A 25,501-nucleotide genomic window follows, 5' to 3' on the forward strand; every position below is an offset into this window, starting at 1 on the left:
GAATAAAAAAAATACAAAATATGAAATTTGAAAATTTTTAAATATAAAATTCTTTAGAGTCCAACCAAAACCCCTCTGCTTCTGCTAAAGTTTATATTCTGAACATTTTCAAACCGATTAATTTTCAAATTACTCAAATCGGTTTATATCGGTTTTTAGCGATTATTTTATTGTTAAGTTAGTTAATTCTGTTTCAATTAAAATCAATAACAATTAATGGGTTTTTGTTATTGAATTTTTTTTTTTTAGATTCGAAATCTGTTCTGAAAGTTTGATGACCTAGTCCAAAAACAATAAGGTTAGTTATTTCAATGATCAATATTACGTAAAAACAAAAATGAAATATTAATAACAAATCTTGGAGGGATTCAAATGCTATTAAAACATTGAACGACGTGCATATAGTTCTTTTTTTTATTGTATTTCATTGAGATCGAAACGTATGAAATTCTTTCGTCTCTTTCTTTAAACGCAAGTGGAACAGCAATGGAATTTTTAGTTGCATACTTAGCAGGTCGATTTGAACTACGAATGCATTAAAAATCACAGTTTACCCTCAGAGATGTAAGCAATTTACCTAAAAGACATAAGGATAGAGAAATCAAACAAGTTTTGATCTTTAGGAATTTCATCCTTATAATACAAACGACTTTAAAATTCCTTATACAGTGGACCTTCGTTTAACGAACGCTTTGAATAACGAACAGATTGTATTTAGGGGAAAAGTGTCTCGCTTAACAAACAAATATTCGTTGACCAGGAACAAACCCAAATTGCACGTAAAATTCTGGAACAGGAAAATCCCGCATTTATCTTATAGAAACTTCCATTTTCTTCCAAACTCTCTGTTTTTTATTGTAGATATCTTCTTCTGTCCAATGCATATTCGGTTCCTTGCTCATTTTACTCTTAAGGAAAGCTTGGCTAATCATTTAGTTTTTTAAAAGTTTTAAGGCATTATATGTTAGTTTCTTTTAATGACAGTTCAAATTGAAACATGTAAAAAGTGAACCTAAAACGCATTATTTCATTTTACATTGATTCATGTGGGAGAAGTGGTTTCGCCTAACGGACACGATGCTGGTAAGAATTGTGTTGGTTAACCGTGGGTCCACTGTATCAGGTTTTTGGACTACTTTCACAGATCCTCCTTCGCACGTATAAATAACAAGCTTGTTTTGGCAAGTAGTTTTCCAATTACAAGAAAGGATTTCTCGAACAATTTGGAGATATGGAATGTAGTAACATCGGATATATGTACATACATACATACATACAAAAATGATAGGCGTTGAATCATAACTAATTTTTTGTCCGATTTTTATAAAACATGTATCGTTTGACGGGAAATTCACTTTACTTTCATACGTTGATCAAGAAAAAAGGACTGTAGCTTTAATTGGTATCGAAAATCGGCGTCAAACCAAACGACCTCAAGAATTTCATAGAAAAAGCCGAAATTTCGATTAGCCCCAAAACAAGTACTGGGGCTAACTTGAACATTTTTGGTATGCAGTTTGTCTTAGATTAACTAGTTCTACAACTTCTTCAAAGAATTCACATGTCTAACTATAATATTAAAGATTTTGGAGAGACTGGGCTAAACTATTAAAAAAAAACGTCGAAAGCTGACATGACAATAATTATGAGTCATCATCTGAATGCAATAACCATCAAATAACTGAAAAAATTTCTTCATTAAATTTCTTGGGAGCCGAGAAAATCAAAATCAAAGTTAAAAAAAAGGGGCTAACCTACTGACCATAACTGTATAAGATAAAAGGCAAGACTCTTTAAGGCCTTATGCAATTTATTACCTTTATATACATATATTTACCCTTATTGACAGCCCATTGAATTCAAAATAAATAAATAATTATAATGCGATTATGTAAAACAATATTTCATATATAGTTTTAAGTCAATGATGAGAGAAAAAAAAAATGTAATTCGTTTATTTCCAAATGATTATCGACAAAACACACACATATACAGGTTTTCTTACTATCACAAATGTAAATATTACATTTGAAACAATTTAAAATTTATTTCTATATATTTACATATATATGTATATATAGAGATATTTATAGATAGAAGCTTATAATTTGTATGGTTTTTTTTTTAAATATTTAAATTCGAATGTGAAAGCAGTGTATGAAACATTACACATCCTTATGATTCTTTGGTTGTTCTGGGCATCAATTTGGGTAGCTGCAGTGTCAAACCCAAATGTTGTAAAGCACCCGAGGGCGTGGCGCTTACACCACCGCCCCCATTTAGAATAGAACGGGCTACCATTTGTTGCTGTTGCTGCTGCTGCTGTTGTTGCTTTTGATGATCATGCAAAGGGGAGGGCTCTTCATTATTTTGTAAGATTTCACCCAAAAGATCATAGACACGTCGTTTAAAATATAATTTCTGATGAAAATTCATATGTTTAATCTCTGGACGAAGACTCTGAAGGAAGGCATCATCGAAATCGATGGCCGTAGCTGGTGCTGGTGCTTGTTGTGGAGGTACAGAAGTTATGCAATTTGGAGTTTGTATCTAAAAATAATAGTTTTCAAATGAGTATATATAGATTATATGTGCATATATGTATGTGTATATATACCTTCTCCTTAGGGTCATGCAATTTATTCTTTTCTAGATTTAAACGCTGACGCTTTTTGGGCGGACAAGCACGATTACTGGTTTGATAGGACTCATCGCCAGTGCTTTGGCCCAGCATCTCTTCGTGCTCCTTTTTGCAATGGACACCGTTGTTGTTGTTGTTGTTTTTTCTGCTGCTATTATCATTGTTAATCTGCGCATGCTCCGCATCGGAGGCCAAATGAGAACTATCACGGCTATTCTCATTGCTACTCAATGAATGTTTATTAATTTCGACAGTTAGTTTGACATCTTCCTCTTCGATTGCTTCATCATCGGCATCATCTTCATCATCATCATCATCATCGTCATCATCATCATCAGGATCAATGTTGCTGGCACGTGAACGTCTTCCACGTATGGGTATAGGTACACCGGGTGTTATATGCTTCTTAAGGAATTGCAACTCATTGGTCAGATAATACGGTTTCATACGATTGGATCCCGATGCACTATGAACATTGATGGAACGTGCGAAACTTGTACGGATATTGCGCCAACGTTCCTTGCACTTTTTCACTATGATGAAAGGGAGACACCGTTGGATGGAAATGACCACTAGATTTATTGTTATTCAACTTACCCGAATCGTGCATTGACTCTGATATCTCCTGCCAGGCATTATCTACACTTGATTTACGCATATAATCGGGATGGGAACGGTCATACATATAGGGATGTTGTGATACTAGGCCACATATTTTGGCATTCTTCTCGTACCATTCGGGAGTTAGATTCTTATTCAATGATCCAGCCATGGCATATGATTTTGATGATGAATTATTTATTTTAATGCGTATATTACTGCCAGTGCTGCGTCTTGTATTCATATCTAAATACTTTTCTTTAGAAGCGAACGAAAAGAAACAATAAAGAATTAAGAAAACCATAACAAAACCAAAGAATTATTAAATGAATTAACAAAAACAGCAACAATCACAGCAATTTCATTGTTGGCGACATTCTTGCAGTGTGTGGCGATAGCAGCAACGGCCAACTAACATAGCGACAGCAACAACAGTAGTAGCAGCAGCAGCAGCAGCAGCATAGGCAGCAACAGCTGTTTGGCGCGCCGTTTTAGCAATGGCGTTTGCATTGAGATTGTTGTTTGAAATTTCTATAAATTACTCACCTTCTTGCTGGACGTGATACTCAGTGACAAGTTGTTTAAGCGATTTCTTAAAAAATAACATTTGTTTGTGAACCCAAAATGGCTTGTATGTGTGTGAACGAGATGCTGCCGCCGTGTCGTTGCTGTTGCTACTGGCTATTGTTGTGTGTTGCTGGCGTCGTTGTCAACGTTCTTGCTGTTGCTGCTGCTGCTGCTTGCTTTTCTTTCACTCTCTTTCTCTCACTAACTCACTCTCTGTTAAGCCGGGCGATGGCAGGTTAATTTGCCTTTTATTACATGTGAATTCAAGCAATTGAATATCTATTTAATTTCAAATTGTTTTTTTTTTCGCAACAATAAAATGTCTTGTACTATGTGCCGTGCAGAGAAAACTCAAAACGACGACACACACAACAACAAAAACGAAAGCGAAAACCTAACAAACGCAAATCAACAGACATGGACGGCGTTCTGTTGCTCTGAATTAACAAAGGGGAACTTATATAGAGTACGCCCCCTTGATCTAGAATTTTAACTGCCCCTCTGTCACACACACAACGGCAGAGAGATAATAAGAGAGAGAGAGAGAGAGAGCCAGTCACAGCGTTGCCAGGCTGCATGAATTATATGTAGAAGCAAAACAAACGAAAACAAAAAGGAAACAAAAAATACCAACAACAAGAGCCAAAACAAACGAAACAAAATAAAATGTTCAACTGCCAACTGTTGATTTCATGTTTACAATCACAAAAACTAAATTAATCGCTTTATTTAATGCTTATTTAAATACAAACATGTGTCATAACCAAGACATGCTATGAGCTATTGAACTAAATAAAAACATTTTGAATACATATGCAACATAATCATAGATAAATATATAGTAGGCGTACAAATATATTTCATTTAAATTTCTCTGGTTTCGTCGACCCTGGTTGTTGTTGGCCAACCCTAGCATCTGACATGCCAATTTACTTTTTGGTAGTTTTCTCTCACGCCCGCTATCGTTCTCTCTCGCTAGCCAGCTGCACAGTAATACATGTTTGCTTCTGTGTGCGTGTGTCTATGTGGGTCTATGCGTTGGTTTTTCTCGTTTGTGTGTGTGTGAGTTTTGCTTTTAGTTGTCGTTCACAAATTGCTGCTGCTGCTGCTTCACGTTGAACATCGCCTTACTACAACTTACTGGTTCGCGTCTTGTATCGGTTTCAAACTAAACGAATTATTGACGGGTAACAGTGGCCAAATATTGAAAAACAAAAAGTGTTGTTTATTTTCTCGTCGTCGCCGTCGCTTTAAGTAGTAGGCATGAACAACGAATTGAATTTGCGAATAGTGCGGGCGGTCGGTAAACAACCTTTGCTTTATGATCGAAACGACGAGAATTATAGAAAGAGGTTACCGACAGAAAACTGTTGGGATTTGGTAGCCGCTGAGACGGGTGACTCTGGTAAGATTTTTTCTCCCTTTTCTAGGAAATACACATATAACATATATATATATATATATATATATCAGCAAGCATATATATGTATGTATATATATACATATATATATAAAAGTTTAGTGTTGTAAGCATTCGCATTCTTCGCCCGCCAATCGATTTGCTTGCTATCGATAGTGTTGCAAAGTATTCGCCTGCCAACAAGTTGGCCCGCTCGCTTGACGATGGCCGGCAATCGATTAATCACACTTTACATTACTAGTTATTTTTATGTTTTGATTATCGAACTTGACCACATGCATAATAATGAACCACTTTATTTTTAAAAAATTATTTGTTGACTTAAATAAGATTTTAATTCAATTTTAAATGGGAATGGAAAATTCGTATTGGTCGTTTAAAGCGTTTATTTCTTATTTTATATATCTAATTGCGAGCCGCTTAGCATATTAAGGAAAGCATCTTTTTAGCTGGTTTACGTCCGTTTTTGTTTGGTGGAAGATAATTTAGATAATTTCAATGAAAAGAGCTTCAGTTATCCGTAGAAACAAAAATCTAAAGCGGTAAAAGATTTGCAAAAATTTCCCTTTACCATATGCATAGCAATTTAAAGTTTAATGCAAATTATCGGGTAAATCGTTTTAAATTTAAAATTTGACCAAAAATCATATTATTTAATTTGGTTTTCAAGCGAAATGCCGGGTAAAACTTTTTAACCTTTTTCATTTGAAAACAAATCTTTTTATTTAATTTGGTTTTTAAACGTTTTAAAGCGAAATGGTAAATCGTTTTAAATTTGAGGATAAATCTACAAATTGACTAAAAAAATCGATTAAGTTTTAAAGTTTAATTAATTTGGTTTCTAAAACGTTTTAATGCGAAATGCCGGGTAAATCGTTTTAACCTTTTAAATTTGAAATCAAATCTTTTTATTTAATTTGGTTTTAAAACGTTTTAAAGCGAAATGGTAAATCGTTTTAAATTTGAGGATAAATCTATAAATTGACTAAAAAAAAAATCGATTAAGTTTTTAAGTTTAATTCATTTGGGTTTTAAAACGTTTTAATGCGAAATGCCGGGTAAATCGTTTTAACCTTTTAAATTTGAAATCAAATCTGTTTTTTATTGGTTTTAAAACGCTTTAATGCGAATTACCGGGAAAATCATTTTAAATTTTAAATTTGAGGATAAATCTACAAATTGACTAAAAAAATCGATTAAGTTTTAAAGTTTAATTAATTTAGTTTCTAAAACGTTTTAAAGCGAAATGCCGGGCCAATCGCTTTACCATTAAAATTTTGAAACAACTCTTTTTTTTATTGGTTTTAAAACGTTTTAATGCGAATTACCCGGTGAATCGTTTTAAATTTGAGGATTAAATTGACCAAAAAAACCCAATTAAGTTTTAAAGTTTAATTTATTTTGGTTTTAAAACGTTTTAATGCGAAATGCCAAATCTGTTTTTTATTGATTTTAAAACGCTTTAATGCGAATTACCGGGAAATTTGTTTTAAATTTTAAATTTGCGGATAAATCTATAAATTGACTAAAAAAAATCAATTAGGTTTTAAAGTTAAACAAATTTGGGTTTTAAAACGTTTTAAAGCGAAATACCGGGTCAGTCGCTTTAAAGACGAAAATGCTGGTAGGAGTAAATCGTTCTTGTTGCCTTTTAAACTACACACAAATGTTTGTGACCACATGTTACATTCGGCACGTGGTTGGCTATGCTAATCGATACATCGAACATCTGACATCATATCGACCTATCGAAACAGCTGAGGCCTTCGATAAATACTGTTGATAATGTAATCGAATTTTTTTGCCTGCTCTAGTCTGTTCATATTGAGAGAAGTTCCACAGTGCGTAAAAAAGTTTTCACACAGCCAGTTGGTTAGTTTTTTTTCTTTCTAAATTAAAGTTAAAATGTTAATAGATTCTTCAGTTGCTCCAGAAGACTTAGGTGCTTTTTGTTTAACAATAAAGGACAACATGTTAGGTATAAAATTCAATTAATTTTATCAGTTAATGTTGCAACAGGAGAGGGCCTAGAATTTTAGGTATACATTTCAGTGCTTTCTGTGAATATACATATAAGGGAGAGTGTCCGGCGTGATCCGTGAACCGTGATCCGTGAACCGTGAACCGGTTCCCCACGTGGCCGGCACATTTTATTTTGGAGTTCTTTTCGACTGAAGGGCCAAACTGCCGGCATAAGTTTCCATCATTATTAACTATTTTCCAGCTCATTTGTCTATAAAAAACGTCACATAAAAGATATTGGGCATCTTAGGAACAAATGTAAGTATGTGTGGGAAAATAATTGTGAAAATAATTACAGGTCTCTTTGCCATTTCAAGCAACTTCTTGCTAATTACTTTACAAAGGGAAAGAAAGAGAGAGAGAGAGGGAGCAGGTTTTCCAAGAAATGCAACTTTTATAATTTGTGTGTTTGTGTTTGTGGTTTTTTGGCTTATATTTTTACAAATAGTGCTCGCGTGTGTAATCTAATAAATATGTTTGTCTTTTTGCGTAAAGAACCTAGCTTTCCAATAATTGGCCTAGCCATGTAACTTGTATAGGGCTGCAAGCAAAGCCGGTCATCAACCTGACACTCTCCGTTATAGATTGCATACATTTTTGTCCAATTGGGATAATTTCTACATATATTCCAATTGTATTATCCATTTGCTAAATTAAATGAGAGATTCTGGGTGAAGTTCCATCCATGATGCTTTCTAATTAAAGGTCTATTTCGAACGGCAAATCAATGTAGAACTAGGTAGATATAACTCTATTATGAGATAAGTGTGTAAAAGGGCGAAATGGTCACTCTGTGCTTACATTTTTTGAGATAAGGGTGTTTGCAACCAGTTTAAATCTCAATTCTCATGAGAAAAGTGCTTATTTCAGTTGAACAAACACTTAATGTAAGGCCAATTTGTTTGATTTTGTAGGTCAGGTTTCATATGTTATAAATTGATTGTTCAGTACTCAAACAGAAACTATTTATTGTCATCAGTTCTAAGCTTCTTAACATTTGCTACCTATTTGTACTTCAGATTTATACTAAAGATTCAAATATCTGTCTGTATCAGCCGTCTTATATAGGGTCGAAGTCAATGGTGGATAGGTTCTAATGTTTCTATATTCCTGCTCAACTGCAAGCATATTGCATTTATTTTGACAAATGTATTATAGAGCTGGAAGAAAAACAATCAGTTGAAAATAGAGTCTTATATGGATATAGGGTATAACTTTGCTTTTTGTATAAATTGTTTGATGAATAGAATGTTGGAGTCTTTAAGGAGGGTTAGAGAAGACTTAGTTTTATGAAAGATGGCTTTTAAATAGAAACTCGCGAGTGTGTCCAAAGCGGAGTCTTTAACACACTTTAATAGTGTCTAATATTTTCATTTCGGCGTCTTTGGATTTGCTTATTTTCCTATTGTAATCTTTATAGTTCTTATTGGGCTAAATTTTACTTGGCCATTGGTGGTGTTGTTTGGTGGCCAAGTGAGTCATTTGGAATCCATACTACGGATCAGTGGTGCATTTGAGGTTCGAGTATTTGTTTGTCCTACGACCTATTTGGCTGACAGTGAGCCGATTGCTGAGGGTTCAGGTTAAGGGTTTTGCGGCTTGAATCGCTGCTGCTTCTGCTGTGTAGATTAAGGTTTTTGGTGATAATAGAACGATTTTAATTGTATCGGTTACTGTTGTTATGCTATAGGAAACAGGTGTTTCCTAGAGAAACTTCTTTTACTATATTATGGGCAGAGTTTCTTGTCAATTATCAAGGATTTTTGTTGAGGAAGTGTTGAGAGTTTGATCTTCCATCCAATAGGTTGATCTAGTCGAATAGACGGCATGATGATCGAGAATATATACATACATAGGTACTATAGTATTAATATGCCCTGGTTATAAAAACACTTCTACAATGACGAATTTCTTTTCTATGTCTAGCTAAGTTCTAATTGCCTTCGGCTTTTAAAGTTATAGTTATTTCGTTACACTGTCTCAAAATTAAGAAAGATGTCTAGGCCCTGTCCTTACTAGCTTAGGAATAAGCATAATACAATGTGTTGGTCTTTATTTCACTATATAACGGGGTCAAATAACCAACCGAATTTAAACATCAATTCTTAGCTGACATTCATTTATGACAGATAACCAAATCATGTAAAACTAAGGCTAGAAGCATATATGTAACTTATGGCAAATGGTGGTGCAACAGTGGAAAATTAAGTGTGCAAAAAGGATTACTTGGGACTGTACTATTTGAGGGGAAAAATTAAACACAAATAGAAGGCAAAACAGGCGTTTCTTATGCCTAATTTTCCAAAAGAAAATATAATTTTCCTTGTAGCCATTTTGTTGTCATTTGTTATGCAAAAATTGGCCACAGATTATAAACTGTTTAACAGATGTCCTAGCTGAGGTAATAAACCCCTGTCGTGGGAGTAGCCATGAATTGGTCAGATGTTTGTCATGGTCAACCATATTGATAAAAGGCAATAAGTAAAACGTCAATAGCAATCGAAGTGATTATTTGAATCTCTAGGATCCTAAAATAGAAAAACTGAAGGTACTTAATATTTAGTGGATACATTATCAAAGGGTTGAAGTTGATATATGTAGATATATTTTTATGATTCCTTTTTAAGATTAGGTCAGATTCCGTCAGCCTTGGCAAATCCATGTTAGAAAGTTTTTATGATGCTTATTGAGTTAGGATCAGATCAATATATAATTTTCCATCCCTAAATGTGACCATCTGTCAGGACCAGGTAGGTGTAGATGTAAGTGTACAGGTACAGGACAGAGTGATTTTATGCTAGTTTTAGTAGTCCCGTCCCGTTCTCTCGCAGCATATATGTTTGTACGTGTGTTTATATATTCATCTCTGTCTTTCTCACAGTCGAGAAATGTAAGCGGCGGTGGCGTCAACTGCGTAACGATTACGCACGCTGGCTTAGCAACGATATTCAACGCCGTCAGAGCGGCAAGCGCCGACTTCCCTTTCTGTTTGCCAATGATTTAAAGTTTCTATTACCTCACATGGATGTTAATGACGAAATACTAGAAGACACTGACGATTCTAAAAGCGAAAGTACCTCAGGCGGCCGTGAGAACGAGATGAACAATTCGAGTGACCTTTCTTCGCCGGGCTCGGTTATTGAAGCAGCAGCGCCCATAAAAGAAGGATCAAAATCGTCACCCAAATCAGTCGAAGGCGAGAAGTTGGCCAAAAAGGGTGGCAATAAAGAAGAAGATAAAGAAGAGCAAGCCATAGAGAAAAGCGCTGGCAATCGTAATAAAAAAGTAAATGGCGAATTGATTGAGGCAGTCAATAACAAAGATACATCCGATGAAGAAGAACTCGATGAGTTGCGTATGGAAGCTTCACCTATTCTAACATCAGGCACAAGTCCTGAAAACTCTACAAGCGCAAACAAATCTCCACAAACGGAAGAGTTTTTCATCAAGCAGAGCGATAGTGATAATCTTTTGATTATAAGTAAGAAACCATCGACATCAGTTGCTTCGACAAGTGATTATTTAGGCGATACAACCATGACAGAGGATAGTGCCGATGAAACGATGTCATTGCCGCGAGGAACACGCAGACGTGTGGGACGACCCCGTAACGACGGTATCAAACAGTTGCCAATTCAAAAAGCTACCGGCGATCAACGTTTAACCCGTTTGCAACGACGCAAATCCATACTTGCCGGAGCCGAGCACATGTTAAGGAGTTCTACCTCTCCCGTCAAAATGACTACAGTACCACGAAGCCTAGTGAATCAGAGTAAAACTCAGAATGACCAAGCCCCAAAATCAATAGAGACAACCACACCTGGATCCACACCAACATCGACACCAACATCTGTAACATCCTCGCAGTCTGCTCAGTCTGAAAAAGTATCGGTTAAATCATCAACAACCTCATCTCTAAACAACAGTATTGAGGGCATCTATCCACGACGCCCACATTTTGGTGGTGTCCCGAAGATAAAAGCACCGCCATCACTATCATCGACATCTTCAGAGAGTTCATTGATCTTTCCACGTCGTGATATAGTCACCAAGAAGGCAGTTTTATCACTTACACCAAAATCTGCAACAATTACAACTACAACTGCCACAGCTACTAGTTCTGGTGGTGGAATTACAGCGAAGCGGTCCACAGCAGGCCCTGTTTACACTCAATCGCAGCTTAAATCAAATGTATCGACATCATCGCTGTCAGACGTTCCATCGCCTCAACCTGTGCGTCTACCCTCCGTGGTAATTAGCAGCACTCCAACAAGTTCTTCGTCTTTAACCGCGACTAGCTTTAATCCCGCCCAGGCGACAAGCACTTCGTTTGTAATGCAGACAAATCCTGCAACAATTTCAACAGTATCGGGATCGAATAATAATAGTGGCCTTGTTGGTGGTACTGTATCAACAATGTCCACTCCTATTCTAACGTATGTGAAGCGTTGTGAACGCGGTGTCCAGACTAAGTGTCCCGATGTTTTTTCTGACCAATATTTTCTGGACATGGTACAGCCACAAATGGAGCAAATGAACGCAAGGCAAAAGTTTCGCTTTAAGCAAAAGGTATTTGCCGCGATAATGGAGACATTTGATGATGCCACCGATTTTCCAGCCAATGGAGAAGTACAGCATTTTAATATAAATACACCGAGTGGCTTGGAAGATATTACCGATCCGGAATTACGTTTGCTCAGGGAGCTAGTTAGCATGGTGTCTGCCGCAAAGCGTACGGAATCAATGACTAATACAATAATGAATACAAAATGCAATGCAGCCGATACATCAACAGGAAGTTTGGAACCAACCCCAGCGCGGCCGGGACACAGAATGACCGATTCCAATTTGCAACGTCATATTATACAGCAAGTGCAGAAACAAGTAAATGCCCAAGTAACATCACCGGGGCAAGAGAAACGAGTATATCGAATACTACCAATGAATGGGCGCAAAGACGCGCCAATGCCAGTAAGTCGGGTTATAACTGGCCCCAATCCAAAGACAACATCCTCTAGTATTGTCACCGCACGCACACCTCAGGACTCATCGTTGAATGCTCTATTTGGACCATTGAAGGCGTCCACCATTGCAACCGCTAGCCAACAGAGAGCAGCTGGCGTAGCTTCACTACAAATACGTCAAATGTCTAGACGTTTTTCGGTATGTGGTGTAAGTGGTTCAGGTGGAATTCAAGGTACACAGACTTCCACACAAGCCGCTCATAACAATCAGAATAATCCTGAACTTGCTAAACGTCGCATGTTGCCATCTTCTGACAATTCAACGCCACCTCAACAGCGTCCACGGTTGTCGACCGTTCAGGGCGATGCATCGGCCGCTTCATTGCTAAGAAAATCGAATAACACCGTGCCAGCTGGACCAAAGCAAACTTCACCCTCGGGCGTCTTGGCGGCACTTCAACATCAACAACAACAACAACACCGCACTCCGCAAATTGCCAGCGTTCAGGGTGGCGCCACTCCATTCAATGATTTCATTCAACCCAGTGCCGTAAAGTCGTCACCCCAGGCCAACAAGTTCCGTCGATCGCAATCGCCAGTCAAGCGTACATCCCTGGTTGTGGCCAATGTCAAGAATGTTGCAGCTAAACCAACAGGTGGTGCTGGTGGTATTTCCTCCGGACCACAATCTATTAACAGCAAAGCTCCGGTGGCAACACCCACTGTCAACATGGCCAATCTCTTGGGCGGCTCTGGCTCAAACTCGCCGCCACCAAGCAATAACAATCAGAGTAGTAATGGCGATATAGATATGGCCGCAACTATAGCTGCCGATGATTTTTCGCTGGCCGGTCTAAAACGAGAGCCGCGAGATCCTCTTGATGAACATGACGATATCTTGGGAATGTAAAAAAACAAAACAAATGAATAATTACACAATAAGCAGCCACATTAACCTTATTCCGAATTTTAAAATAATTTTTTTTTCTGTTTTTCTTATTACACACATTAATAGAATATAAGCAAACAAAAAAGAAAAAAAAAAAAAAAAAAAAAAACAACGAAAATTATAAGAAACACACTTTTTTTTTTTTTTTTTGCAAGTATTTGCATTAAAATATGCATTTCTTGATGAATCCTATTCCAATTATTTTCATACATACACATATATAGCTACATATATATACATAGGTATATAGCAAAAACAAAAACAAAAACAAAAAAAAATATTGAAAATTAAATTGCCTATTCAAATAAGAAGAAGAAAATTTGTAGAGCATTAAATATTTGTTTGTCTATCCTCATTAATATTAAAATAAAACATAAAAACCCCAATTCCGAAGTTTGCAACTGTTATTATTCATATGGCCATCATTGTACAAACAGGTAAGTGCGTTGGTAAGTCATTTACACTGAAAAATGTTCCAAGTCAAATACAAGCATGGTCACACTGTTTCACGGGTTTTCTATTTCCCAATTTTTGTTGAACATTTCAATAAAGTACACATCATCAATGGAGTCCACGTCATCAATAGAATCCAAATGATAAGATTTTTCTTTTTAGTATAAAAGATAATTCAGTATATACTACATAGTTTTTTATATTAAAGATAAAGTGGTAGCCAACCTACACGTCAGTGAGTTTAAAGTTTTGCTGAATACGATTTCGGGTGAACCCCAAACGAAATCGGACTCGTAAATAAAAAGTCTTGGTCGAAATGATAAGGAAACTTTGGCATTGGTATAAAAGCGCCAGTGAAGTGGCTAGACAATTCAGTTAGACAAAAAATAACAGAGAAAGCAACATGAAATCTTATTCAATTTGTGCGATTATTTTATCGCTAGCCTTTGTGGCTATGGCATTGCCCAATACAAAAACGAAGACTTTCAATGCCATTTACGAAATACAGAATATTCCCGAAGATGCCCAGAAGTTCCGCGAGATGCTCGAGAAAAATGGTAATTAATGGCGCTGTCTAAATTCATAATTTGGATTTACGAATTCGATAAATATGTTTTTCTCTAGGTGTCCTGGCTAAGGCTCAGGAATTATTAAAATCTCTGGCTGATATGTCTGTGGCTTCTGATGCCGATAATGTTCCGGCCGATCAGACAGATGTGATTCCAGATATGTCGGTCGCCTCCGATGCTTTCGATCAGAAGATTCGCAACTTCCATATCCCCATGAGACCCGAAATATTCCATGTATCTGCTCCACAGGCTGTGCATCATTTCCATGCTATCGGTGTACCTCATATGTTCCGCGTGGGTGTACCTCAGATTTTCGAATTCCCTAAACATCTTTCTGCCCACCCCGATGCCGATTTGATTCCCGACATCTCTGTTGCCTCCGATGCTGATGAAACCCCCAAGAAACCTGCCTTTGGCTTGAAGACTCCTCCTCAGTTCTTCAAGGTAGGCGGTCCTCAGGCTGTTTCCGCTGATGCCGATTTGATTCCCGACATCTCTGTTGCCTCCGATGCTGATGAAACCCCCAAGAAACCTAGCTTTGGCTTGAAGACTCCCCCCTCAGTTCTTCAAGGTAGGCGGTCCTCAGGCTGTTTCCGCTGATGCCGATTTGATTCCCGACATCTCTGTGGCCTCCGATGCTGACGAAACCCCCAAGAAACCTAGCTTTGGCTTGAAGACTCCCCCTCAGTTCTTCAAGGTAGGCGGTCCTCAGGCTGTTTCCGCTGATGCCGATTTGATTCCCGACATCTCTGTGGCCTCCGATGCTGACGAAACCCCCCAAGAAACCTAGCTTTGGCTTGAAGACTCCCCCTCAGTTCTTCAAGGTAGGCGGTCCTCAGGCTGTTTCCGCTGATGCCGATTTGATTCCCGACATCTCTGTTGCCTCCGATGCTGATGAAACCCCCAAGAAACCTGCCTTTGGCTTGAAGACTCCTCCTCAGTTCTTCAAGGTGGGCGGTCCTCAGGCTGTTTCCGCTGATGCCGATTTGATTCCCGACATCTCTGTTGCCTCCGATGCTGACGAAACCCCCAACAAACCTAGCTTTGGCTTGAAGACTCCCCCTCAGTTCTTCAAGGTAGGCGGTCCTCAGGCTGTTTCCGCTGATGCCGATTTGATTCCCGACATCTCTGTGGCCTCCGATGCTGACGAAACCCCCAAGAAACCTAACTTTGCCTTGAAGACTCCCCCTCAGTTCTTCAAGGTAGGCGGTCCTCAGGCTGTTTCCGCTGATGCCGATTTGATTCCCGACATCTCTGTGGCCTCCGATGCTGACGAAACCCCTAAGAAACCTGCCTTCGAGTTTATGGTAGGTGGCCGCCGGATCTGAGTTTGATCTGGCTTCTGACTCAAAGCCCTATCTAAATTGATGTAAATGTGTGTGTATTGTATTCTTAGTGTATAATTTTTTTTTGTTTTCAAAGCAGCTTTAATAAATTATATCAAAAAGTAATACAAGGAGACGTAGTTTCTTATCAACAACAATCGTGGAGAATCTTAAGAGGTTGGGTTTTTTTTTTTGTTTTTAATTATTTTTTTCAATATTTGATTTATAAGCAGTTTCCCCTGGTGTGGCGATGATTACTATAAAAAAAGATAATGACCGTATAGAAGACATTGTAGAATAATCAGCTTATATTCCATTATAAAATCGACATTTATTTTTATCGACCAGTAATTGTATCTCATAAAACAAGCCGTTAGATGATGCTATCTCACTCCTTCACCAGCGATACAGTTCGGTCATCTGTACATACATACCTACATACATACATATGTACATACATACATATGTATGCATGCATCGGGATGCTCTTTCGATGGCTCAAGATTTTACCTTTTTCTCTCTCTCTCTCTTTCTCTCAGAAAGTACGTATGTAAGTATTTAATTAAGAAAATTGTATTCTTAAATATTAAAGGGTTTGGCATAAAGTTAGTGCTAATGATTATATTATATACGTTGAGGTATTACTAATAATAAAAAGATCATCGTTTAAATTTCGGTTATTGGTTATAATTTGTTTTTGTTTTGCTGCTTTGCTCTCAATTAAAGTCGTCATCGTGACGGTGTGTGGGAGAGAATCCACGCAGCACCCTGTGTATCTGTGTAAGCATACGTGTGTGTTGTGTGCTTATTAGAATAGGCCTTGACATATGTACATACATACAAACATACATACATAGAAATGGCTGCTCTTCACTTTTGATCTCTCGCTCTCACCCTTGTTCTCTGTCTCCCACTGTCCTTGCTCTCCCACGTATTTCATTTCAGTTTGAGTTTGCAATTGTGAGTAACGGCAGCCAAAAATTGTGCGTGCAATTAACATTAAATTGATTTTTATTCTACACTTGGCTAAAATGAAAATTAAAACACTGCTAAGTTTAAAATTGGTGATATTATGTGATGCGAATGAAGATCGGTTTATTTTCGGTTGTATTTGATTTAGTTTTTTGCGCGCGTTGTGTAGCTGTAAAAATCTAAAGTCGACGTCTCCATCGGTATTCATGTTGGTGCATCGGAGTGCGCGTGTGTGGGTGTGTAAGCTTTTGTTAATTTTTGTTTGCTTTTGCACACTATCATGTACATACATACATAATACATACATACATACATACATATATACATATATATACATATATACATACATATGTACAAATGTGTTTGTTTGTCTTTAAGCCAGAGTTGCTGGACTCTTTTGGCTTGTCAATTGTAAGATTATGGTTAAATTTGTGTGTATTTGTATGTTTGCATGGATGTATGTACATATGTGTGGTGAGTGTGAAATTAAATAAATGTATGTATGTACATACATATGTATGTATGTACATATGTAAATACATTCATACATCAGCAAGTGAATCTAATATCCAGAGAACCGACAAATTAAGCATGGTAAGATTCATTTTTGGATGTACACACAGACATACATACATATGTACATATGTATGTATTTATTAACTTTTGTAAACTTTTAATGGATGCACATACATATGTATGTATGTACATATGTACATAAATACATGCATACAAATGTACATACATACATATAAATATATGTATGTATGAATACTTATCAGGGCCGGATTTAGCGAAGTGGGGCTGAATGAACGAATGAAATTAACACATTTGAGCGATAATAGTAATTTTCTAAAAAGATTGCCCTTTCTTAAGTCCGGCTCATCATTTATGTATGTATGTACATACATACTATATACATACATACATACATAAATATACCTACATACATACATATTTTTCTTAAAACATGTTAAAGCAGTTCTCTGGCATCTTCTATAGGTAAGTTATTTTGTATCTACATATTTTGTAATTTATCTGTTTATCCATTTTGACGAGGGCGTAGCCAGGCATGGTCAGAGGATGGCAGCTGCCTTTTTTAGAGCGTTGAAATTTGATGTATTTTTGTTTAATTTTAGATCCATTCAATTTAATGATTTATTTGAATCAATTCATGTTAAAATGCTGCTCTATTTTGTATGCTCTATGTTTGTATGTATAAAAAAAAATTAAGTCGAAAAACCGCTGACTTATCGCCCTCATTTGGAATGCGCCCTTGCGTTTATATAGGGATTACCCCAAATCCTAGGTATTGGTTACACTTTGTTACATATTAAAGTCGCCAAAATGTATGTACCAGGTAGAAGAATGCTTTTCCGACATTCAAAAGGATACATATGTATGTATGTACATATATTCATGATCGGTATGAACAGCCGAATCGCTCTAGCCATGTCCTTCCGCCTGTCCTTATGAACCTAGATCTCGGAGACTAGCTAGGTACACCAATTTTGGTATGAACATGGGTTTGGGACGCGCGCAGATTCTGTTTGTTGCGAATTTAGCTACGACCACTTCCGCCCCCGCAAATGGAATAAAACTGAATTGTTTAGAAACTATAACAGAAAGAACCATAAAATAGCCGAGTATCCGTATAAATGTTTTTCACTAACAATAAGTAAGCCATAATAACGGAGTTGGCAGTTGGCCGGTACCGGCGCTAGAGTGCTTGTAAGTAGCCATAAGAACAGGAACAGGAAGAACACATTTTTTCTCAAAATGTCTCAATACTCCAAAATGTCCGAAAACATGCTGTATGTATCTGATTGGATCTTTCAACAATCAGGGATATGTAAGTATAATAATAAACAACTGAAGGATTTAGTTTTTGAATGACAGAAGCAAAAGAATATTTTCAATGCAAACCTTTAATGTAAATTTCGTGCCCTATTCTTAAAACAAGCAATGTATGTATGTACATATATAAATTGATCAACTAATTGAATCAATCCAATGACAATACCTGCGGGCTTGCACAAAGTGCAGTTTTTGGGGTCATAGTAATCCAGGGCTTCTCGACTCAATGTGGAGAATTTTGTTTTTCTGTTTAGTTTGTTGTTGTTGCTATTTATAAAAAGGAATTAACGGCAAAAACCGGACCCACACACAACAACAGCTAACTGATCCCAATGTGCCACAAATGGCCATAAACAACATCGAGGGTGAAGGAGGGAGTAAGGTAGGTGGGAAAGGTGTGTGTAGGAAGGGGACAGGTAGAAGCGGGGGTAGATGACTTTGTTGTTGTTGTGATTTTCACACAAAAGCGCTAAGCGCGGTGGCTACTAAATTACGTGCTCATGTGTTCTAGTTGAACTCCTCCTTTCAACTCTGCCTCCTCCTGTCACGTCCAAGTGGTTAGGCCGCATTTGGTGCGCTAATGAACCGCATTGGATGCAGGCCCAGTTTCAGGTCCATCGAGTCCAAGTGGTTGGGCTCCGTTGGTAGATACTCTGGATTGTCTCTTTTTTCGTTTTCTTTCTTTTTTGCGCATATTTAAATGTAAAAATACCGTTTAAAAGTGTAACAATGCTGTTAACGTTAACCATTGTGGGTTGAGCCCCAAACAATTGCCGCTTGATTAAGGTGAGGTGTATGTGTCTACATATGTGTATGTATGTGTGTGTGTGAAAGGGCATATGTATAAAGGATAGTGGGAGTTGAGTGGAGAACACTTTTGTTTATCAATCGCCCATTATACTGACGTGTCTCTTAAAGAACCTTTAATCCAATGGTGAAATTCTTTTTATTTAATTAATCACCGTATACACCAACGTACAAGTAAATTCAATAGTAGATCAATTTTTGTAGGGCTTAGTCATGGAATTGTCTAAAAAAAAAAAAAAATTGCCAGACATTGGACATTGTTTATTTTTTTGATAAAAATTGAATAAAAAATGAAAAAGTCAATTACTTTAGCATTGCCGAAGTATTTATACACTTGCCGAGTATTAAATCTGATATGTTTCACATACATATGTACATATGTATGTATGTATATGTACATATGTGTATATATAAAGTTGTACTTGCTTCATTTGATTGGGAATGTAATTGTGATATAAAATTTTGAAATTTCAACTTAAGAAATATCAGAAAGTAATAACTTATGATCCACATAGATTAGCCCATGGTTGGTATACCCACCCTTTAGAAGAGTATACAAATAATAGAACGCATTTGTTTACTAAACAAAAAAAGGTGTACGATAAGACACGCAATAAATATTTGTGTAACTGATAACTGACGAAATAAAATGTTCATTGATTAAGAAGCTCATTGTCATTGCAATTGATAGACGTAAAACTTACCCTTAGATCGTTCCTCTAACTCTCCTCAACTTTGGAGAAAGGAGAGATGTTTCGTGGCCAAAAAAGGTGGACAAAATTACTGAAACCTTTCGGATAAATCACAAAACGACAAAGAACCTAATCGAACATGTACATATGTATGTATGTACCTACATATGTATCTCGAGGCTGTTGACTTTAAAAAAAAAATCAACTCTTAAGTATTTTCTTCGGCTTTTACATTTATTTCTGTGTATTGTTTCCATCTTTTCTTTTTGTCCTTTTTTTTCATTTATTTTTTTGACTTGCTCGCTGACGTTGATTTCATTTCGTTGTTGTGGCTTTGCAGCTGTCGCAGGAAAAGTTCCATAGCTTCGTTCGTTCCCTTCGTTTTGCCCAAGTTGGCATAAGATCCTCCTACTCCTTCTCTTGTATCCTGCTCCTTCTGCTGCTTCACTGGACTCTGGTGTGCGCTGCACTTATTACAAAACTTTTAACTTCTTCTTTCAGTATTTCTAGTGGAGGTTTTCTCTGTTTTTTTTTTTTTCTCATTTGTTTGCATTTTCATTTATTTTTGTTCATTCGCTCAGGGTTTTTGTTTGGTGTTTTTGTTGTTTTTTTAAAAAATTTTTTTTTACTTTTTTTACTTCTACTTTAAGCATATCACTTGAGCTTTTTTTTGGCGTTTCTTTTGCTTGAGAGCTTAAGAATATTTCATTCCCTTTCCCCTTCCCAACTTTGAGTTTTGCATTTTTGCCTTTTTGATTTCAATTTGTGCCTTTGAACTTTTTGAAAACTTTTGCTTTCAAAATGGGTTAGAAACTGAAATGTATATAAGGTCAATATATAATCGAAATTGAGCCAAAAGTTTTAAAATAGAGGGCGATAAAGAAGTTTGTGTGAAGTTTGTTTTTATATTTTTTTGGAAAGTGTGAACGAGCAGCAGAAAAAGTTGGTATAAATAAAATGTTGAACTGATATTTCATAGAAATGTACATATATATCTATATATGTATATGTATGTATACGTTTCTTCCGCTAAAGTCATCTTTAATTAAAACTCTTGAAAGAGACTTGTTGCTAGTTTTTACTTACATACATACATACATACATAAACTTTAGCTCGAAAAAGGTCATTTTGTTGACTAACCTTTTGCTAATGACTTCCTTGTCGTCGTCCTACTCCTTCGTCTAGTCATCGCCGTCGTTTCTTCAAATAAGATAAGCTCAAAGTGCATCAACAGCAACGAACCCCGACAACAAACAACAACGAAACACTTTGAGAATGTTTAACAAACACGCGATGACAACACACAACTAAACAACGAACATCGAGCAAGCCAGAAACAAAAAAGAAAGAGAAAAAAGAGCTAAAGCTGAACCATGGAAAAGGTATTTTGCAAATAGGTAGATACTCTTTGATTTCTTTATAAATTCTGATAAGGGCATAAGTTCCACAGCATTTTGTTGATTCTTCTTCTTGTCCAAACGAAGAGATTTGTCATGACATAACATACAATTTATTGCTACAAGAAACTCCAAACATATTTAAATGTTATTCTCCTTTTTAGGTTTCCAACTTTATTAACTTTAGGTTATTAACTTTAACTTCTCAGTGTTGAAAAATAAGCAAATGCTACAATTAGGTCAACAGTATGAATAAACAAAAGATTAGATTAATTGTTTTCATGTTTGGATATTTTTTAAAATTTTAATATACATAGCTAAACTTTTTGACATGGTTTTTTGCTTCTGGTAGAGTATACAAAATGTCGAACAGTGAACAATCTTTACGAAGAGGCAAGTGGATTCGAATTTAGAATGCCGTGTTTAAACAGATAAAAGCATCACTTAAGCTTTCACGACGCGTTAATATACCCTTCCATTATGGATAAGAAGTAGCAGAATCTCGTTGAAGCAGCTTATGATGGTGCGGCAACAAATGCCTACCTAGCTGCACCAATCAATGCGATCCTCGAAAAACATCAAGTATAATATTTAATGTGAAATTTTTGGCGATATTTACAAATTTACATACAGATCTTTGCAGTTTCTTTTATGTGAATATGTTTTCAAATTTTGTAAATAATGTAAAGGCGCTTATCGCTAAATGTCGGCAGCATTTTAAAAAAGGTTGCAGCCTCTCCGGGTGCAATTCAAGTAATAAGTATTCCCTGTTGCCAAGGCAATGTTTTCTAATGGAGAAAGAAATTAAAGGCAGCAGTGTCTATGGGACCGTTTCCAGCAAGGTGGGTCCAATTTTTCAAGCTTCGAAACTAGTGGGAGTCATTAGATGTGTTTAAGAAGCGTGACAAGTAGTCAGATAGAAAAGTGATTAACAATATTAGGCATTGACCTGACAAGAAGGCCATCTTTAAATAAGCCACTGTTCTATCAGCTGATCGAATTAGACCTTACAATTGTGCTACAGCTTAAATTTCAGTAAAAGCTGAATTCTAGATGCCTGAAATTGTAGAGATTTAGAATCCGCTAATCGATGCGCTAGCTAAATAGTCTATTGCAGGGAAATTACAAAGTTTGTATTAAAAAAATGAGTGTCGTAATACAAGTTGTTTAGTTACTGAAGATTCTGCATTAAAATAATAAAAGATTTGATGCAAATATTTGTTTAATTTTGCGTTTTAGCCAATCACCAGAAATTATGGTAAATGTTTACTACTACTACTCGGGCCCAAAACGCGCTTAAACTACATAATTTTGGTATCACACGAAAGAGAAAAATTATACGAGCACGACCTCAGCTGCTCTGGCAGCCGAATATTCCTCGACTTTAGAGTTTAGATTAAAATATTTGGCAACCAGGGCGGTCAAACAGCGCGCCAAATAAAAAATAGCGTTTGCCAACACTGAAATCTAGTTCTAGCCGATTTTTCCACTTTTTAACACTGAAATCTCGAGTAGCTTAAGTAAATATTTACCAAAAAAACTATAAAATAGCTGATACATATGTACATACATGCGGCAGATTGCTTCAGCCTAAGCTTGAAGGCTGTTCTTTTGCGTACCTTTGACCTTTTTTATAAAACATTTTTTTGGTTGACGTCTGTAGGGAATAAAAGATTAATCGAAGTTATTGTGAAAAGAAAGGACGGATGAATTTCTTGACTGCGTGAAAACTGTGTAAACTCATTTTTTGTTGTTTTTTACGCTTTGTTTTTTTTCTGAATTCAATTTAATTTACATAATTTACCTTAGAGCTTAGTTGTAAAATGGTAAATGTTTACTATTACTACTCGAGATTTCAGTGTTGAAAAGTGGAAAAATCGGGTAAAGCTAGATTTCAGTGTTGTCAAACGCTATTTTTTATTTGGCGCGCTGTTTGACTGCCCTGGTAGCCAAATATTTTAGTCTAAACTCAAAAGTCGAGGAATATTCGGCTGCCAGAGCAGCCGAATATTGTATTCTAAACTATATTTGTTCTATAAAATCAAGAAATATTGCAAACTCAACAATATTTTCGTTTGTTGAGAATAGTGCGAACAAAAGATTCAAAAAGACCGCGTATTTGAGTATCCAAAATTCGGCATTTGGCAACACCATCTCAAAATTGAACAGCTTTTTTTAGCCGGAAAAAGCTACTTTTAGCTATAGTCCCGCTAAAAATATTAATTTTCTTTTGTTAATTACTCAAAAACTACGAAATAAATCGCCAAGGCGCACCTGAGGTCGTGCTCGTGCAATTTTTCTCTTTCGTTTGATACCAAAATTATGTAGTTTAAGGGCGTTTTGGGCCCGAGTAGTAATAGTAAACATTTACCATTAAATTTTTCAGTGTGTAGTGTTTCTTGACAGACTGTATTTAAAAATTCACTGCGTTGAGCCATCACCTGCCTTTACGAAAATCAATCGCAAATGCAGCCTGTTGCAAAATTATTTTTAAATTTTGTTTCTTTCTGTTTGTTTTTGCTATTCATTGTTAACAATAACGTTAGTGTAGCATTCGAAAAATATCGATAAGTTTGTATATCGAAATAGTCGCCATTAGGTTCAGAAAACTAAACCTCTTGGTATATCGAACCAGCTACTCATAAATGAGCAAAATGAACTAGTGTGGTTCATAATTATGAGCTAAAACGTAGAACTAGTTCAGTTCACACAGTATAAAAGGCTGACGCTTTGCCAAAAAACCTCATTCGATTTTACTTCTTCTGCCGTCAACACATTTTTTCTCCTAAATTTGTTTCCTCAATTATTAAACATTTTAAAATCTAAACACGCAGTTAACGCCCATTACATACTGGCCCACTAAAGTCGGTATTTAAAATTTCTTTTCTTTACTTATTGCAATGCTCTTTCTAAAATATTTTCCTTATTCATTTTAAACACCGAACCCAAGAAATTTTCCTGGCCAAGGGGCCAACATATTTAACATGATTGTTTCCTTATTATTAGCTTCCCATAATATTATATTTAAAACTTTACAACTACTGTAGTGTGCGTTACTAGAAGCATGAATTCAAATATTTGCAGATTTAAAATTTGCATATTTAATTTGTTTTAAGATATCTTTGGAATTAAACCACATTTTTCGGATAAATGACCTTGGGCCTTTTTAAGTGTAATTTCAGACGCCCAATGAGTTGTTGGATCTTAAATTGAAATGTTACGACAGATATGATTTTTAATTAAAAAGCCGTTTTGAAGTGGCTGAAGTGGTTGCTTCTACCGTGTTGCTGGTTATATAATTCCTGATGGTTAAGCAGCTCCGATTTTCAGAAGTTTTTCTTCTTGTTTAATAAAATTGCTCTTTATTAGACAGAAGTTTTGATTTTCTCTTAATTTAACAAAGCCATAAGGCTTAAGGTTAAATAATTAACTACGATGCCATCAAATCATGCCATTCTTAAATATATGTAAAATTTGAAGTGCAAATTCAGACAAAACCAGTTGCTTTTATTTTTACTTCGAATGACAAAAAAAATTGTAAGCGTGAAATTTTACTCAAAGTCTAATGCGAAAACAAACGCATATAGTTTTATGTTTGAAAGTTCGATGTCAGCGGAGGGGACATACATTTTTTGACCTTTGCAAACTGCATTTGAATTTTCGTATTATAAACGTTTTTTAGTGTTCCATTCGGAAAATATCGACAAAAAGGTTTATCGAAATGGTCGCGACAGTGAACCACTGAACCACTGAACCTGGTGTATCGAACCAGCTACTCACAAATGAGCAAAATGAACTAGTGTGGTTCATAATTATGAGCTAGAACGTAGAACTAGTTCAGCTCACACAGTATAAAAGGCTGACGCTTTGCCAAAAAACCTCATTCGATTTTACTTCTTCTGCCGTCAACACATTTTTTCTCCTAAATTTGTTTCCTCATTTATTAAACATTTTAAAATCTAAACACGCAGTTAACGCCCATTACATACTGGCCCACTAAAGTCGGTATTTAAAATTTCTTTTCTTTACTTATTGCAATGCTCTTTCTAAAATATTTTCCTTATTCATTTTAAACACCGAACCCAAGAAATTTTCCTGGCCAAGTGGCCAACATATTTAACATGATTGTTTCCTTATTATTAGCTTTCCATAATTTTATATTTAAAACTTTACAACTACTGTAGTGTGCGTTACCAGAATTCCATTTAAGTGCCATCTTTGGGCGGAAGAGTATTTTGGAACCCTAAATTTTTTAATAAATGTCAGAC

General features: G+C 36.2%; 3 protein-coding genes across 5 annotated transcripts; 2 read left to right on the forward strand and 1 right to left on the reverse strand.

The window, feature by feature from the left end:
* Positions 1-1,909: 1,909 nt before the first annotated feature.
* LOC137579865 (probable serine/threonine-protein kinase mps1) lies at positions 1,910-4,184 on the reverse strand. 3 transcript variants are annotated; one of them, XM_068293702.1, is made up of 4 exons: positions 3,788-4,184; positions 3,239-3,499; positions 2,618-3,174; positions 1,910-2,550 (listed from the first exon to the last, which is right to left on the reverse strand). In XM_068293702.1, the coding sequence occupies exons 1-4, from the start codon at positions 3,846-3,848 to the stop codon at positions 2,176-2,178; spliced, it is 1,254 nt and encodes a 417-aa protein (XP_068149803.1). In that variant the 5' UTR covers positions 3,849-4,184; the 3' UTR covers positions 1,910-2,175. The 3 variants fall into 3 exon arrangements, with proteins under 3 accessions (XP_068149803.1, XP_068149804.1, XP_068149805.1); XM_068293703.1 differs by having other exon boundaries at positions 4,019-4,182; XM_068293704.1 differs by having other exon boundaries at positions 3,239-3,494; positions 3,788-4,182.
* Positions 4,185-4,881: 697 nt separating this feature from the next.
* stwl (stonewall) lies at positions 4,882-13,556 on the forward strand. The gene is made up of 2 exons (XM_068293701.1): positions 4,882-5,213; positions 10,132-13,556. The coding sequence occupies exons 1-2, from the start codon at positions 5,072-5,074 to the stop codon at positions 13,122-13,124; spliced, it is 3,135 nt and encodes a 1,044-aa protein (XP_068149802.1). The 5' UTR covers positions 4,882-5,071; the 3' UTR covers positions 13,125-13,556.
* A 428-nt stretch (positions 13,557-13,984) lies between these two features.
* Positions 13,985-15,641, forward strand: LOC137579840 (uncharacterized). Its single transcript, XM_068293670.1, is given in 4 exon segments — positions 13,985-14,173; positions 14,241-14,683; positions 14,772-14,960; positions 14,962-15,641. Coding segments are annotated over 4 exon segments (1,338 nt in total). The 5' UTR covers positions 13,985-14,019; the 3' UTR covers positions 15,514-15,641.
* Positions 15,642-25,501: the final 9,860 nt, after the last annotated feature.

The sequence above is a fragment of the Drosophila tropicalis genome, unplaced genomic scaffold (genome assembly GCF_018151085.1).
Source record: "Drosophila tropicalis isolate 14030-0801.00 unplaced genomic scaffold, ASM1815108v1 contig_805, whole genome shotgun sequence".
Lineage (NCBI taxonomy): Eukaryota > Metazoa > Arthropoda > Insecta > Diptera > Drosophilidae > Drosophila > Drosophila tropicalis.

What these genes read in the sequence shown, in the direction of transcription:
- LOC137579865 (XM_068293702.1), bottom strand. Translation starts at nt 3,848, where the DNA reads ATGTTATTTTTTAAGAAATCGCTTAAACAACTTGTCACTGAGTATCAC. An exon ending in AGAGTCAATGCACGATTCGG is followed by an intron (nt 3,175 to 3,238) that starts GTAAGTTGAATA and finishes CTTTCATCATAG; the next exon opens with TGAAAAAGTGCAAGGAACGT. An exon ending in TGCATGACCCTAAGGAGAAG is followed by an intron (nt 2,551 to 2,617) that starts GTATATATACAC and finishes TATTATTTTTAG; the next exon opens with ATACAAACTCCAAATTGCAT.
- stwl (XM_068293701.1), top strand. Translation starts at nt 5,072, where the DNA reads ATGAACAACGAATTGAATTTGCGAATAGTGCGGGCGGTCGGTAAACAA. An exon ending in CGCTGAGACGGGTGACTCTG is followed by an intron (nt 5,214 to 10,131) that starts GTAAGATTTTTT and finishes TCTTTCTCACAG; the next exon opens with TCGAGAAATGTAAGCGGCGG.